This window comes from Ochotona princeps, chromosome 14, assembly GCF_030435755.1.
Source record: "Ochotona princeps isolate mOchPri1 chromosome 14, mOchPri1.hap1, whole genome shotgun sequence".
Lineage (NCBI taxonomy): Eukaryota > Metazoa > Chordata > Mammalia > Lagomorpha > Ochotonidae > Ochotona > Ochotona princeps.
In genome coordinates, this window is record NC_080845.1 from 2,710,887 (window position 1) to 2,727,291 (window position 16,405).

Genomic DNA, 16,405 nt, shown 5'->3' on the forward strand with positions numbered 1-16,405 from the left:
CCGGATTCCTGGGTTTGGATCAGCTCAGTCTGGCCATGGTGGCCACCTGGGGAGTGAATCAGTGGACGGAAGATCTTCTCTGTCTCTCCTTCTCTTTGTATATATGACTTTCCAATTTAAAAAAAAAAAAAAATAATTCATGGCTTTTTAGATTTTTCAACAAGATGAGCGTACAAACTGAAATGTCTGTGTATGATTCTTTACGCCAATAATATCAATTATGAATAATAATAAAAAACTATAAGAAAGAACAAAGACAGCAACCTAACAAGTCCTCGCGTTGAACACACTGAGACCCCACACGGGCGCCGGTTCTAATCCCGGCTGCTCCACTTCCCATCCAGCTCCCTGCCTGTGGCCTGGGAAAGCAGTCAAGGACGGCCCAAAGCCTTGGGACCCTGCACCCGTGTGGGAGACCTGGAGGAAGCTCAGCGCTCCTGGCTTCAGCTCCATTTGTTGCAGCCTCTTGGGGAGTAAATCAATGGATGGAAGGCCTTCCTCTGTCTCTCCTCCTCTCTACCTTTCCAATGAAGAGAGGAAGCTGGCATTATTGCAGCATCAGGCTTGGGTGCTAGTTCATGTCCCGCCTGCTGTACTCCGCCATGGCCCCTGCTCACCTCCTGTGACCAGCAGAGTCTCATGCCGGGTGTCAGGTGCTGGCTTCAGTCTGACCCAGCCAAGCTGGGGGGGCCTAACGGGAGTGAACTAGCGCATGGCAAACTTCACTCTGACATTGAAAGAAAGTAATCCTTAAAATAACCAAATCAATAAATAAATGAAAGAGGGACAACATGGCACAGCAAATATTTACAAATTACAGCAACTTACCCTGCATAATGTCAACATCTCATCCCAACTGTTCTTCATACACTACACCATCACTATTTTCTTTTTAAAGATTTGTTGTTATTGTTTGAAAGGCAGAGTTACACAAAGAGATCAATCTTCCACCCACTAGCTCCTGAAATAGCTGCAACACCCAGAGCTGGACGGGAAGCAGAGCAGGCCGGACTCCAGCTGGTGCCCATGGGATGACAGTGAGCATGAGGCTCAGCCTATGAGCTCATGGGCCAGCCCGCTGTCCCGCAAGCAAGTTAAGACTCAGAGCAGTCCCAAGTGTCAACAATGTGGCTAGACTGGAATTCACAAGGTGACACCCTGAAGCCCTGAGTCTGCACATCTGGACAGCCAATTGTGAGGCTCACCTGAAGGGTGTAAGGTCGAGGGGTAGAAATCCACGGTCCGTGTGGGTGTGATGCGGGGGTCCATGTAGGAAGGCATCATCATCCAGCGTGGGTCGAAGCCCAGCATCTGGGGGTGGTGTGGGTAGAAGGTGCGCTGTGGGTGGGAGGGCGGAGGGTACATGGGCTGCCAGTGCTGCATCTTGTACAGCTGCTCCTGCTCACGGGAAAACAGAGCTGGTTATACAGATGCCACTGGGGCAGAGCACTGCCCACACAGCTCCAGAACACGGTAAGAAGTCCTGGGCGGTGCCTCGGGAGACCCCACGCTGCTACAGCCTGTTCCAGGTTGGGCTAAATGAAACCACTGCTCCATTCTGATACCCAGGACCCAAGCACACTTGCAGTTTCCAGACAGGCCACACTACCCCGCCCATCACACAATTCCCTGGCACTGACCAATGCCAGCATCCCCCCCAGGAATCTCTGGATGCTTGCCGCTTCCCTCCCACTTTGCAGCCATCCCGAGAATAGGCACCAATCCTCCTCACTTCTCTCCCTCTATCCTCAATCACTTCTCCACACTGAGTAAGGAAAACTACAAACAGTGCTGGCAGCAGCTGCCTCAGCTTCACAGCAGTCACTGTTCCTCCTGCAGCAGGGCTGTGAGCTGCAGGGTCCTGCCAGAGCCTGTCCCATCTGCCAAGGCAGCACTCCGCAGCAGGTGCTCCACTTTCACTGTCCCCACACCAAGGGGACAAAGCATTTCCTTGACCATACCAGGTGCTCTGTGCTCTGTTCGTCACGGAACTGCTGCTCCTCCTTTCTAACAAGTGTGCTCTTTTCTGCGTTTCCTCCCTGCCTAAATCAAGCTTCATTCATGGCAGCAGCCTTGTCCCAGCACCACAGCTGTGAGGCAGCACCCCCTCAGCTGCCTGGCTGCACAGGTCCAAAGTATCGAAGAACACTTAACTCCAAGGTTCCCTGCTCCACTCAGCAGCAGCCTTGGAGCTGGGTGAGGCTTAAATCAGCACCCAGCAGGCGACCCAGCAGCTGCCAGTGCTGGGCCAGTCTTGGCTCTAGACACAGCAGAGGCTCACCCTGATGCTCCTGGTGGGTTAGACTCTCTGGAAGCTTCTCACAGCAGCTTTCAGGAGCTCCTCTCTCCCACACCGCACAGGCAGCTGCCTCTCCAGCCCCCAAGCCACAGGACTCCTCCCACGAAACCACCACGGTGCCTCCAGACTTCTATGCCCAAGGACTGACTCACCCATTGCTGCCTCCTCCCACCCCTAAAATACTGTCTCAAGGCAGCAAGCAAGAGCACAGCACTGACTACTGCAAGTGACGTCACAGACCCACACGGCGGGGAGAGCCAGGACAGGCTTTGAGCAGACCCAAGCAGGTGGGGGGAGTAGCTATCAAAGCTGAACTCCTCATGTTTCTCTAGCACATACACGTTTCACAACACGTGTAGTTAGCAGTGATAGCCGCCAGGCACGCACTAGGCAGTGCCTGCTTTTCCCTGGTTCCATCCACACCCTACTCCTGCTACCCCGAGATGAGCATCTGCCAGCGAGGGTTTCCAACGGGCTTGGATCTACAGCCCCAGAGACTGGCACAACTCCAACCACCACCCACATGCCTTCTTGGGCACAAATGCAGCTCAGACCTTCTTATGGTTTGCAAAACTCCAACAATGATGACATGGAAGAACCAGTTTATGGGTGGCACTATATACAGCCCTCATTGTCGCATCAAAGAGCAGCACACATGCCTGACCACCTGAGCCCACACAAGGCTACCTAATCTTACCAGCATGAGCTTGGGGACCTCAGCAGGCAACCCAAAGCCCACAGACCTAAATTCAGAACCCCAAGCCCCAAGCTGACTGGACTCCTTCCTGCAGAAACATGGCAGCTCTGAACCAAATGACACCTCCTGAAGCTAACCTAGCAGAGCTCCATGCAAACACCACTGACCGCTCTCACCAGTACCCAAACACCAGGCCAATCCAACACGGGGGCTGCACTCCAAGTAACTGGACCTCTGGTCCCTGGAGAAATAGATCCTGGCTGGGGCCAGTCTCACAAAGCAACACCTGTTGAGGGCAACTCCCGACATCCCTACCAGTGAATTCTAGACTTCGTCTTTCAGTCTTGAAAGGTAGGATCAGAGAGGGGGCAGAGAAAGGGAGACAGACTGAGTGAAGCACCCCCCTGCAGTTCTACTCCCCAAATATCTGCAACACTGTCCAGGTCTCCCAGACAGGCGGCAGGGATCCAAGACCTTGAGCCATCATCTGTTCCCTCCCAGGACTTACGGTAGGAAGTTGGACGAGTACCCAGACATGAGTGAATGCAAACTATGGGGGTGGGAAGCAGCAGCTTAACCTGTCCCAGCCCATCTGTGACAACAGTCCAAGGGTCGTGGACACTCACCTGCTGTGTCTGCTGCTGCTGGCGCTGGAATCGGGGGGGAAGGGTCTTCTGGTATTTGCTGAACTCCTGGGCAGGGGAGCTGGCCTCCTGGGCCTCTTCCTCACTGCTGCTGCTGCCGCTGCCTGGGGCCATGGCTGGGGAAGCTGTGGGAGCCTCTTCTGAGAATGTGGCGGGAGCTTCCTGCACGGGGAACTCCGGAGATGCTGGGAAGCGAGCAAGCAGAGACAGACTGCCACTAGCTGCGCGGCAGACGGCTCCTCTCCTCGCTCCAGGCTGCCGCTCCCACCCAACCGAGGCTGGAAACTTCCCATCAGGCTCCAGGGGAAGAAGCTTTACAAACCAGGACTCGCAAACCAGAAAGCACAAACTCACTCAAGAGTCTGAACATCCACTACTGCACGGGAGAACTGAACAAATCCAAAGCCACGTGACTGGCCCCTTTACAGCCTCCACCTGCCTGCTTCTTCCCATGTAATAACAAGCGCGCCTGTGCCCAGCACAGAGGATGCTCCATGCGACCTGACACTGTTCTCGGTGAGTCCTGTGGGCCTGGCTGTTCTTCACCCACACTCTAGGGAGGGAGTGCAGGAGGACATGCCGCCCCAGCCACAGCTCAGGAACACTACCCAGGAGACCTTTACACCTAACTAAGTTGATTCAAGAAAATGACCAAGAACAGAATTTCAACAAGAGACACACTCCTCGTATTATTCAATGTCTTAAATAGCCATGTGATCTGTTTCTTTGAGAACAAATAACAGAAAAACTACATTCCCCGAAGAGAGGGGATGTGAAGGACCTGGGGCCCTGAGAGCCTTCCTGCATCTGCAGCTCTGCTTATACCACGCTCACAATGGCAATAGTGGGCATGAAAAGAGCAGCGCCATGCCGATGCGCATGCGTGCCTCCCCTAGCCAGAACCCGAAATGTGTTTGCTATATGTTCTTGGCAAACCCAAGCAAAAAATTATCTTAGGCAAAAGTGTTTCCAAGTCTGCGGATACTTCTGTACAATACGCACGTCCATAAACGTTTTGAAGACCCTCAATGATAAATTACAGAAATCACTTCTGGCTGCATTTTGCATGTACTTTGGGCAGGTACCTACTGTTCACCCCATCTCAGAGATGAAGAAACAGACTCCAAAGAGGTGAGGCTCACTGCCATTCCAAGGCGCTGGAACACAACTGCAGTTCTGAGAGCAAGTGAGACGCAGACACGCCATCCACCACAGCAAGGACCCGGTGGTGCTATGGGGCCAGCGCTTACCTTTGCGGAGAGCAGGGCCATTCTCCTGCGGGGACACCTTCTCAGAGCCTGGAGATCGGGGGACTTCCTTCTTCACGACCTTCTGGGCCTCGCTGGCCTTCTGGGCCTGCTTACACTTCTGGTCGAGCTGTTTGAGTTTAGCAGCACAGGCGGCCAGCCTCTCCTCCCGAGCCCGGCGCTCCTCCTCCTCTCGGCGCTTGCGGGCCCGCTCCACGGCCTCCGACATCTCTGACTGGATGAACTTCTGCCGTGGGGGTGGCCTGTCCTCCTTCTCCTCCACAGACTGCTGCCGGAACACACTGCCCGTGGGGGACTTCTGCTAAGGAGACCAAGTCTCGGATGAACGAAGGACCCCAGCAGCCAGAGCTGCTCTCCTGCTGGGACTTCCTCTCCCCTGCACCGTGCCCCGCAGAGCCTCCTGGGACCGCACAGGCAGGTGGCAGGCAGGCAGGCTGGGTTCCAAGGCTGACCTGAGCTCACTCCATCTGGTCTGAGCTTTGGGTAAACAACCACTTTCTGGATCTTGCTTTTACAATGGAGCTAACAAGGGAAGGACATGGGTCTGCAAAGGTGGGAACGCATGCTGGCCAGTTCTCGGCCCCCTGAGTGACAACAGAATATGCCGCTCACACCAGGGAGCACCACAAATTCCCCATTCCTTAGTCAGAAAACTGCTCCACTCCTCACAAAAATACATAAACCTTTGGGAATAGAGACTCAGAAAAGAGAAACTGACTATATGGCAGCAAATCTTTATATAGTTATACAGTTATCTTAACTGGAGCCACTATGGTAGCCACAGAGGCTAATCATCCACCAGCAGTGCCAACAACCCACACGGACACTGGTTCTGGCTGCCCCACTTCCCATCCAGCTCCACTGTCTGAATGATTCTTCCCACAAAATACTCAGCCACTTCCTCCACGGACTGTGACTGCCCAGAGAGACGCCACTATCTGGGCTGAAAGCCGACACCAAGCTGCCTTGCAGTGAGACAGCAATCTCCTCAACCTTACGGCCAATGCAAGATGCCCCCCACCCCACCCCCAAAGCCTTTAAGCAAAAAACAAAACATCCACCCAGGCTTTTCTAGAAACCCAGCCACTGGGATTCCTGAGCACACAAGACCGCCACACAGCGGCCTGTGATAAGCACTGTGTGGGGATTGCAGAGAGCTTAATGCGTACGTGTGTATGTGTGTACGTCACAAAAGCCTGCAGGGCCCACAGTACCTGGTATTCAGGGCCTGGTGCCCAGCTGTGAAGCTTTCTGGAAGGTGGTTGTGGGACACTGCAGGACGTGACTGCTGCTTCGCCCCAGTCCTTCCCTTCCTCTGGGGCACGCCTGGCATCAGCACCGTCCACAGAGCTCATGGATAACTGCCGCTGCCTCCTGGGGTCCCAGGCATTCCTGGCACACACCATGTTCACATTAGCTCCGCCCCCGCAGCCTCACGGCGCAGAATCCACTGCCCTCCACCGCCCCGCCCTTTCACACGTGAACACAACATGTCAAAAAGGTGCCGGTGCGACCAGCACTGCTCAGTGACGTCCACAGTCCTCAGCAGCCGCTAGCCAAGGTTCCCCGGGGCTGGAAGGGCCAAGGGGCTTGCAGAAGCTAGCGTCCAGGGGAGAACCAAGACTCTCACATGGACACCCCGTCAAGCCACAGCTCCGGGTGTGCGCAGATACAGCTAGTGTTTGACAAACACTCCCCAGGAAGAGGATTCCAAAGGGTGTGCTCTTTCTGCTCCGTCACTGCCAAAGCAAAGGGCCCCTCATAAATACAGTGGGGAGAAGGGCAGAGCCGGGGCACAGATACTCCTGTGTGTGCACACAGAGGGAGGAGAGCAAGGCAAAGCCGCCCAGGTGGCCCAGAGGAAAACACTTAGGACTTCTACCTGAACTCCGAGAAATGGAGACCACACTAAAGGCTCCCGACATAATACCATGTTCTTGGATGATCCCCAAGGCCTAGCATCAGGGATGGACCTCGGAGACAGTGAACTAAAGGGTGGAGCTGAGGGCTGCAATGAGGATTGTCCGGGAGCAGAGAACACACCCGGCAGTGTCTCAAAGTTGCCTCTCTGAAACCAGCTTCGGGCCCGGCGGCATGGCCTAGCAGCTAAAGTCCTCGCGTTGCACGCACCCCGGGATCCCATATGGGCGCCGGTTCTAATCCCGGCAGCTCCACTTCCCATCCAGCTCCCTGCTTGTGGCCTGGGAAAGCAGTCGAGGACAGCTCAAACCCTTGGGACTCTGCACCCGCGTGGCAGACCTGGAAGAAGTTCCTGGCTCCCAGCTTCTGATCGGCATAGCATCGGCTATTGTGCACACTTGGGGAGTAAATCATCGGACAGAAGATCTTCCTCTCTGTCTCTCCTCCTCTCTGTATATCTGACTTTCCAATAAAAATAAATCTTAAAAAAAAAAGAAAGAAAGAAAGAAAGCAGCTTCGAGCACACAGAAAAAGAGAGCAAGAGTCAAGAGAGATGGTGCGGGGCTCCCAGCTCTCAGGGCCTCTGCCGCCTATAGTGCTTGCATCACTGGAGTCCTGGCTGCTCCATTTCTGATTCAGCTTCCTACCAGTGCGCCTGGGGAAGCAGTGCAGGATGGGCCAAGCCTTGACTCCTGGCTTTGGTCTGGCTCATCCTGGCCACGTTGAACACAGGAGGAGTGACCCGGCAGACAGAGACCTCTGCCTGTCTCTGATTGTGAAAAATGGAGGAGTGAACCAGTGGATGAACACATCTTTCTCTAACTCTGCCTTTCAAATAAGTTTTTAAAAAACAAAGAAATCCAGCCTAGTGGTCAAGAATCTGACCAAGTGCAGGCCCCACTGTGCACGGGAGAGGGCGGCCCCAAGAGGCAAGCACGTGGCTGCTGCGGGAGGAGGGGGCGTTCCACTGACCATTTGGGCCTGCCGTCCTTCACGGCTTCTTCTTCCTCTTCATCATCACTGAACTTCAGTTTCTCAGAATAGTCCACTTCTTCATGGAGGCCTGCAACAAGGAAGACCCAGGAAGGCCAAGGGAGAAAAGGGAACGTCAGTGGCGTTGCAGGCATCTGAGATGACCTGGTGTCGCAGGAATGACGCGCCCACCTCCGCCCCACAAGCCCTGCGGCCACGTGCATGAGTGTGGCTTACCCGTGGCAGAGCACACACTCACACCAGCCACCCTAGACACTCAGGATCTACTCGGGACATGGTGCTTTCTCTCCAGTTCTGGAACTGGTCTGTCGAGGGGTGCACGCCCTTGTGAATGCACTGAGTACCAGTGAACTGGAAACTCGGAAGGCTAAATGTCATGTTTTTTTTTTTTTTTAAGATTTATTCATTTTATTGCAAAGTCAGATATACAGAGAGGAGGAGAGACAGAGAGGAAGATCCATCCGATGATTCACTCCCCAAGTGAGCCGCAACGGGCCAATGCGCCGATCTGAAGCTGGGAACCTGGAACCTCTTCCGGGTCTCCCATGCGGGTGCAGTGTCCCAATGCATTGGGCCGTCCTCCACTGCTTTCCCAGGCCACAAGCAGGGAGCTTCGATGGGAAGCGGAGCTGCCGGGATTAGAACCGGCGCCCATATGGGATCCTGGGGCGTTCAAGGCCGCCGGGCCCTTGATGTTACTTTGTTAAGTGTGCTGGACATTTAGCAGGACAGTTAAGACATCACTTGGGGTGCCTGCATTTCATATAACTACACTTTTTCATCAGAGTATACCTTTGTTATTGTATTTTACTTTTTAAAAAGATGCTTTCATGTAACACATATAACATGACATTTAGGGCCCGGCGGCGTAGCCTAGCGGCGAAAGTCCTCGCCTTGAACGCCCCGGGATCCCATATGGGCGCCGGTTCTAATCCCGGCAGCTCCACTTCCCATCCAGCTCCCTGCTTGTGGCCTGGGAAAGCAGTGGAGGACGGCCCAATGCATTGGGACACTGCACCTGCATGGGAGACCCGGAAGAGGTTCCTGGTCCCAGCTTCAGATCGGCGCATCGGCCCGTTGCGGCTCACTTGGGGAGTGAAACATCGGATGGATCTTCCTCTCTGTCTCTCCTCCTCTGTTTATATCTGGCTGTAATAAGTGAATAAATCTTTAAAAAAAAAAACACACACACACACAAAAAAACAAAGTAACATCAATTCGACAAATTCTTCAGCAAAACAGAAACAAAAGGACCACCATCCTTCTCCTCTTACTATCAACCCAGCATGACCAGATACCAAAGCCCAACAGAAGGCACTGGCCAACATTCCTAACGCACACAGACACCCACCACCTCACTGAGCTCTAACCCCCAGGAACACTGTTGTCCCAGACGCCCATGCTGGCTCCAGCCCTGGGAGACTCAGATGGAGATCCTGGCTGCTGTCTTTTGCTTGATCCAGCCCCAGCTTTGTGGTCATTCAGGCAGTGAGCCTACAGGTGGAAGATCTCTCTTGATTACTGCTTTTCAAATACATAATCCTTAAAAAAAAATAATCCTCACCAAATATCAACAAACTGAGTATCAGCCTATCAAAAGGCAAGGTTTATTCTAGCACTGTAAGTTCCAGTTTACCATTAAAACATCTATCAGGGCAGACATTCGGCAAGGCTCTTAAGATGCTATAATCTCACATCGGAGTCGCTGGGTTCCAGTCCTGGTTCTGCTAATTCCAGAATGTCTCAAAAGTACCGCCACAGGAGGTAGTAGGTGCTAACTAGTGGGACCCTGGCAGCACCTGGGGGCCTTGGCCTGGGCTCTGGGCCTCCACCTGGTCCAAACACAGGCATGGACAAACATTCTGTGAATAAATCAGTGGACGTGAGCACAGGGTGAACAACCCTCCAGGCTGAGCCCAGCAGCATGCTCCTGTGGATGCAGGATGCCTGCGGTGAATAATGAAGCAGCCAGCTAATAGACATTAGAAAGGTTTTCTCAACCTGGAGCAACAAAGCTGATGATGTCTCAGAACTATCAAAATCTCTCAAACAACAGCCTCAAAAGCATTCTTTCAGGGACCGGCACAATAGCCTAGTGGCTAAAGTCCTCACTTTGCATGCAGCAGTATCCCACGTGGACACCAGTTTGTGTCCTGGCTGCCCCAATCCTATACAGCTCCCTGCTTGTGGTCTGAGAAAGTTGTCGAGGACGGCCCAAAGCCTTGGGACCCTGCACCCACATAGGAGACCTGGAAGAAGCTCATGGCTGCTGGTTTCAGGTCAGCTCAGCTGTGGGCACTGCAGACGCTTAGAGAGGGAATCAGCAGACAGAAGATCTTTCTCTCTGTCTTTCCTCTCTGTGAATTTGACTTTTCAATACAAATCAATCTTAAAAAGCAACTTCCCCGTACTGGGGTCTCCAAGGCATCACCAAGTAACCATCACTCATCCCCTCTGATACAGCAAAGAGTGGCAGGAACAGATACGAGGATCAGCACTAGAGCCCGTCCCCTATCATTCTCCTGGCCGCGGTCTCGGCTACATGGCTTGTGTTCAGCCGAAATGCTTGAACCCTTGCCTCCTCTGTGGGAGCCTCTGAGGGAGCGCCTGGCTTGAGCCCCAGCTGCTGCAGGCACAAGGGGATGAAACAGAGAATGGGTAGTGGCTCTCTCCCTCCCCTCACTGTCTCTGCAAAAAAGAAGTACATCAATCTTAAAATACATACACAAAAACAGAACAAACAGCACCCAGAATGAGAGATGAGCACTTTCTACAACCAACTGGTCTTCAGCAAAGTTGAGAAGAGCAATTCAACAGGGAAAGGAAAGTCTTAACAGTGTGGATAAATTGGATTATCCACATCAAAATAAATGAATTCAATTCCTATCTTATGATACACACAATTAATCCAACATGAATCACAGAGACAGAAACAGCTAAAGCTATAAAATGGGCCCGGCGCAGCGGCCTAGCGGCTAGAGTGCTTGCCTTGAACGCACCAGGATCCTGTACGGGCACTGGTTCTAATCCTGGCGGCCATGCTTCCCATCCAGCTCTCTGCTTGTGGCCTGAGGGAGAAGTCGAGGACAGCCCAAAGCCTTGGGACCCTGAACTCGCATGAAAGACCTGGTGGAGGCTCCTGGCTCCTGGCTTTGGATCAGCGCAACACCAGCCGTTGTGGCCACTTGGGGAATGAATCAATGGACGGAAGATCTTCCTCTCTGTCTCTTCTCCTCCCTGTATATCTGACTTAGCAAAGAAAAAAAATATGTGTGTGTGGGCCCAGCGGCGTGGCCTAGCAGCTAAAGTCCTCGCCTTGAAAGCCCTGGGATCCCATATGGGCGCCGGTTCTAATCCCGGCAGCTCCACTTCCCATCCAGCTCCCTGCTTGTGGCCTGGGAAAGCAGTCGAGGACGGCCCAATGCATTGGGACACTGCACCCACGTGGGATACCCGGAAGAGGTTCCTGGTCCCGGCTTCGGATCGGCGCGCACCGGCCCGTTGCGGCTCACTTGGGGAGTGAATCATCGGAAGGAAGATCTTCCTCTCTGTCTCTCCTCCTCTGTGTATATCTGGCTGTAATAAAATGAATAAATCTTTAAAAAAAATATGTGTGTGTGTGTATATATATATATATGTATATATATACACATATATATATATATATAAAAGCCTAAACTATATCTGGTCAAAACTTTATCAAAACACAGTGTTAAAAAGGCAAGTATGGTAGCCTAGTGGCTAAAGTTCCCGCTTTGCATGTGCCAGGATCCCAGATGGGTGCCAGTTCATTTCCTGGCTAGTCTACTTCCCATCTACCTCCCTACTGCAGCCTGGAAAAGCAGTCAAGGACAGCCCAAAGCCTTGGGCCCTGGCACCCACATGGGACATCTGGAAGAAGTTACTGGCTCCTGTCTTCAGATCAGCGGAGCTCCAGCTGTTATGGCCACTTGGGAGTGAGCCAGCTGATGGAGGATCTTTCTCTCTCTCCCTCTCTCCTTCACTTTTTTTTTTTAAATTTTTTTATTACAAAGTCAGATATACAGAGAGGAGGAGAGACAGAGAGGAAGATCTTCCTTCCGATGATTCACTCCCCAAGTGAGCCGCAACAGACGGTGCTGCGCCGATCCGAAGCCAGGAACCAGGAACTTCTTCCAGGTCTCCCACGCAGGTGTAGGGTCCCAATGCATTGGGCCGTCCTCGACTGCTTTCCCAGGCCACAAGCAGGGAGCTGGATGGGAAGTGGAGCTGCCGGGATTAGAACCGGCGCCCATTTGGGAACCCGGCGCGTTCTAGGTGAGGATTTTAGCTGCTAGGCCACGCCACCGGGCCCTCTTTCCTTCTCTTTTTAAATCTGACTTTCCAATAGATAAATCTTTTTTTTTTAAAAAAAAAGAGGTGATGATTGGCCACCTTGAAAAAAAGTTGGAAAGCGTCTTTGTGAAATGTTAATTTAGAAAGTACAAGGACTAAATAGTGGCGGAATGTAGGTGGAAAGGCGCTGTCTGCCAGTGAGGACCAGGGACAGGCTGAAGCACAGCCGGTCACACCGCCATGAGAGTCACAAGGGAGGAGAAGCAGAAACAGTGTGTGGGAGCAGAGCAAGCAGGTCACACACACTGCTGCCGCCAAGGGCTTCCAGCTAGCAGGCCCTGGGCGGCCCAGAGCAGGCCCTCTGCACTCTGACCCCAGAGTTCCTCTCGGAGACAGTCACCCAAGCAATGTCAACTTGTCATTCATCATGGATCCGAGTTACATAAATGGGTAAGCTGTGGTACAGCAACACGACAGCAAGCACCACCACACAGTTAGCCAACACAACCCTGCTCAGTGCCAACCCGTCACCCAGGAGGAAATGGTGCCTGCAAGTGAGGTGGCCCAGCATGCCCAGTACCCACTTCCAATCCGACTCCCTGCTAGTGCGCACCCCAGGAAAGCGGCCTAGAGTACTCAAGGCACTGCCACTCATGCGGGAGGACCCAGAGGACAGGCCTCAGGATGACTCACTCTTTCTCTTTCTCTCTGCCTTCCAAACACAAAAATTAAAATCTCAGATGTTCACCCCCTTGAAGCTCAATGTGGGAAATCACTCCCAAGCCCACACCTGCTGGGTGTGGCTCAGCGCTCACCTGGCCATTGCTTGAGGCACCACTTTCAGGCCTACAGGTGACCTCTCAAATGGTTGGAAGGTCAAAGGGGAATACATAAAGAACATGACATGAAGGTCAAGGGATACAGACGTGTGTTGCAGCCAATCACAACGTCTGGTGGGTGGGGCCTGCTGGAAGACGCCCTCCTGCCCTCCCTTTCCTCAGTCTTCATAATTTGTAACCTGTGCAGATTAGAGGGACACTCCTCACCAGCTTCTCTCTGGTGGTTCTCATGACCAAAGAATACCGTTGCCTAACCTTCAGTGACCTTGGGGCCTCGTGGCTGGCTTACACCCCAAGAACTGGCACCCGAACAGGGTCATGAACCCTGGACTCTTCGGACTATGGGAAAATTCATCAGAAGAAGCAGATCCTGAGGAGGTAAAGGAAGATCAAACGGAGGGAGACTCAAGAGAACTTTCTGGTGTGGCAAGGGAAATGTGGTGTTGACGTGGTTGTTGTTGTACATTTAAGGTGGGTAGTACGCTGTCGTTGTAGCACAGTGGCTTAAGCTGCCTGCTCTTGGCAACACTGACATCTGTCCACACGGGATGTCAGCATCACAGGTGGCAGATGGATGACTCACTACACTGTACCACTGCCCCAAGAAAACAGATTTTTTAAAAAAGTGTGCTTTTTCAACAGAGTTGTAATTTATCTGTAAAGTAAAACAATTTATACACAAAGGAACAGTTAATTGGGGCACCAAAAGCGAAAGAAGATGAATTAAGAATGCCAACGTCCGCACATTTCCAAGATCAAGACCAAAGGCCAAAGGAGGGTACAGCTACTTCCCAGTGCCCAGCTGCTGACTGCTGCCCTAACTCCCACTGTGCCCTGGGAAAACATGAACTTGTGCCCCAGGGTTCCCAGCCCACCCATCAGACTGCAGTGCCGCCCTCTGCCACAGCCCACCTGCCCAGCCATCATCCGCATCGGTGTCCAAGTCATCGAGGCCCTTGAGGTTCTCGGCGTTGATGATGGTGGGCCGAGGCGCCCGTTCCACCAGCTGCCTCAGCGGACGGACTGGGCGAGCCATCCCCAGTCGGTTTTCTTTTCTGAAATGATAAACTCACGTCAGGGACACAGAGAGAAGCAAAACTGAAGACCTTTCAGAAGTCTGTTCACTGCTACAGTCATTCACAGCCGATTCTTAGTGCCAGCATCTCCTCCCACAGACAAGTGTCCGTCACCTGTAACCCTGCGTTCACTGCTCACACACAGGCCAGCACCAGGCATACGCCAAAAGTGCAACTGTGGCAAGAATATGGAAACATAATTGATCTCTTATCCACCCCACACACCCTAGTGTCTGGATAGCTTTTTGTTCCCCGGGAGCCCAGAAGATGACACCTTCTCATGCACCAACCCCCGGCACTGTGATGTGGTAACCTTACCCATCCTGTTCATTCATCTGGAACTGTCTAAAAGGAACACGGGGTTCCAGGCGGAGCTGAGGAAGGGGGAGAGAGCTGCGTTCCACTGTGCCCTGGTTCTCGGATGACTGTGGCGAACACATCTGAAACGTAACACCAATGAACAGGATTTTCTGCTAATGGCCCAGATTCCAACTTCTATCTACATCAGAACTGTTTCTTTCAGAAGGCAGGTAATGGGAAAAAGAAGCAGGAGAGTCTTGGGGTTTCCTGGTGGAACCCTACCACTGTGCCCCCAAGTTCCTTCCTTCCATCACATGTCAGGGAATACTGCCTCTCCTCTTCCTCAAGATCCACACCACCAGGGCAAGAAGCCAAAGACCCTTCAGATGAAAAAGGGGACAAGAAAATGCAAAACTACTGGAGAGCCTCCAAGGAGGGTCGGGAGGGCCAAGCGTGAGCTGCGGAGGGAGAGCCCCGGTGGACATTCAACCAGTCGCATTAGGTTCTGCGGGCCAGGAACAATCCAAGCCCTCAGGAAAAAAACACACACTCTCAAGACTTACAAAGGCAGGAAGCATGTCATGGTAGGTAGGTGGGTGGTATACACTTCCCATGAACTGTGAGGCCCCTTTGCGGACTGGCTGAGCCGGGCGGAGAGAGGGGTCCTTAGAATCGCTGGCACCTGTTGAGGAGGGGGCTCCGTCTCCCGCACTCGAGTTCCTGCTGCCCAGCTCAGTTGGGGAGGCGCCCAGAGACGTGGCAGAAATTATGTTTCGCCCACCGCCCTCCCTCCAGCTTGTCACATCTGGAAATGGAAAGGGGCAACAGGGGAGAGGCAAGAGGAGAGGAGGGGAGGGAGGGGTCGTATGAGGTTCTGAAGTCAGGGGACCCCCTCATTCACCACCACCACCACCAAAACTAAACAAAACAAACAAAAAAGCGGGGGGAGTGGGGGAATAAAGAAATGTTATGTCTGTTAGGGAAAACTGGGGACAAACTGTCAACGAGACCGGCCTTGCTGAGAAATCTGATTGTAAGAGTAACACCAAACAAGACGCACCGGGAAAGAAGGCAGGAGTAAGGCATGGCGCTCTGCCCAGAAAAACCTCAGCCCACCCAGCCACGGGGGGACAGAACTGGGGAAAGCAGTCTTGCAAACACTGGCCTCAATTTCTTATTTAAACAAGAGGGAGCTCCAAGCTCCAAACCAAGGAACAGGTGGTCTTATTCCATGGGGGTAGGGCTAAACCAAGGACAACTTAATTATCTCTGCAAGACAATCCTGCCACTGCCACACTCGGATTGGACACTCCCAGTGGATTCCTGAAACCGACAGTGCCCAACCCTAAAACCTCCATGTCTGACCCTATACAGACACACCTATGACAGTCCATCACTCAGGCACAGTGGCGTCACAGAGCAGTGTAATCCCAGCAGTACACGGATAAAAGAGCTGTCTTTACAGAATGATTTTCAGATGGCCATAGAGGATGGCAAACAGGTAAAGCAGAACTACAGGCGAGGCGAGGCTACTGCCCAGGCCAGCCCAAGCGAGGCCCACCTTCCCAGGAGAGGGGTCCTGGAGCCCCGCGGGTGGCGGCCGCTCTGCCCTCGCTCCTGAGCCGCCGCAGTAGAGGCCTGCGCTCACCTCTCCGGCCGGCTGCCTTCTCAACTCCTCACATGAGGAGACGGAACTTCTGGAAGCTTTTTCTAGCTTAAATTCTTATAGTCCTACAGGGTGAGTCATCTTAGTTGATTCCAGAAAGATACAATTATTGTCCTAAAGAAAACATGCCTGTATGTTCGAAGCACACAGCCCCTCGCAGGCCTAGCAAAGGCCTTGTGTTCTGCACATTCAGCTTGACGGGATCATCAGTTCTGACTTGGCGTCCCAGGGATTCATCAAGACGAGCAAAGCAAAGCACTGCACAGCTCAGGAGCTGTCCAAGAGCCCCGAGAACAGCAGCCACGTCAGGGTCCCTGGGCAGAGCAGGGGAGCAGCTCTCGACAGCACCTTCACGTCTAACCAGCACGGCTCCTCGGACAACACACCTG

At 53.0% G+C, this 16,405-nt stretch overlaps 1 protein-coding gene across 7 annotated transcripts in view; it reads right to left on the reverse strand.

Annotated features, from left to right (window-relative positions):
* Window positions 1-16,405, reverse strand: part of PRRC2B (proline rich coiled-coil 2B) — a 76,860-nt gene that overhangs the window by 23,450 nt on the left and 37,005 nt on the right. For 4 of the 7 annotated variants that reach the window (XM_058672891.1, XM_058672888.1, XM_058672887.1 and 1 more), the window contains exons 7-14: window positions 14,914-15,155; window positions 14,369-14,490; window positions 13,887-14,029; window positions 7,801-7,891; window positions 6,123-6,300; window positions 4,891-5,209; window positions 3,623-3,825; window positions 1,206-1,398 (exon numbers count right to left, since the gene is read on the reverse strand). In XM_058672891.1, the coding sequence (XP_058528874.1) occupies window positions 1,206-1,398; window positions 3,623-3,825; window positions 4,891-5,209; window positions 6,123-6,300; window positions 7,801-7,891; window positions 13,887-14,029; window positions 14,369-14,490; window positions 14,914-15,155 (1,491 nt within the window). The remainder of the gene's footprint in view (window positions 1-1,205; window positions 1,399-3,622; window positions 3,826-4,890; window positions 5,210-6,122; window positions 6,301-7,800; window positions 7,892-13,886; window positions 14,030-14,368; window positions 14,491-14,913; window positions 15,156-16,405) is intronic. The other 3 variants (XM_058672892.1, XM_058672889.1, XM_058672890.1) reach the window with 2 other exon arrangements.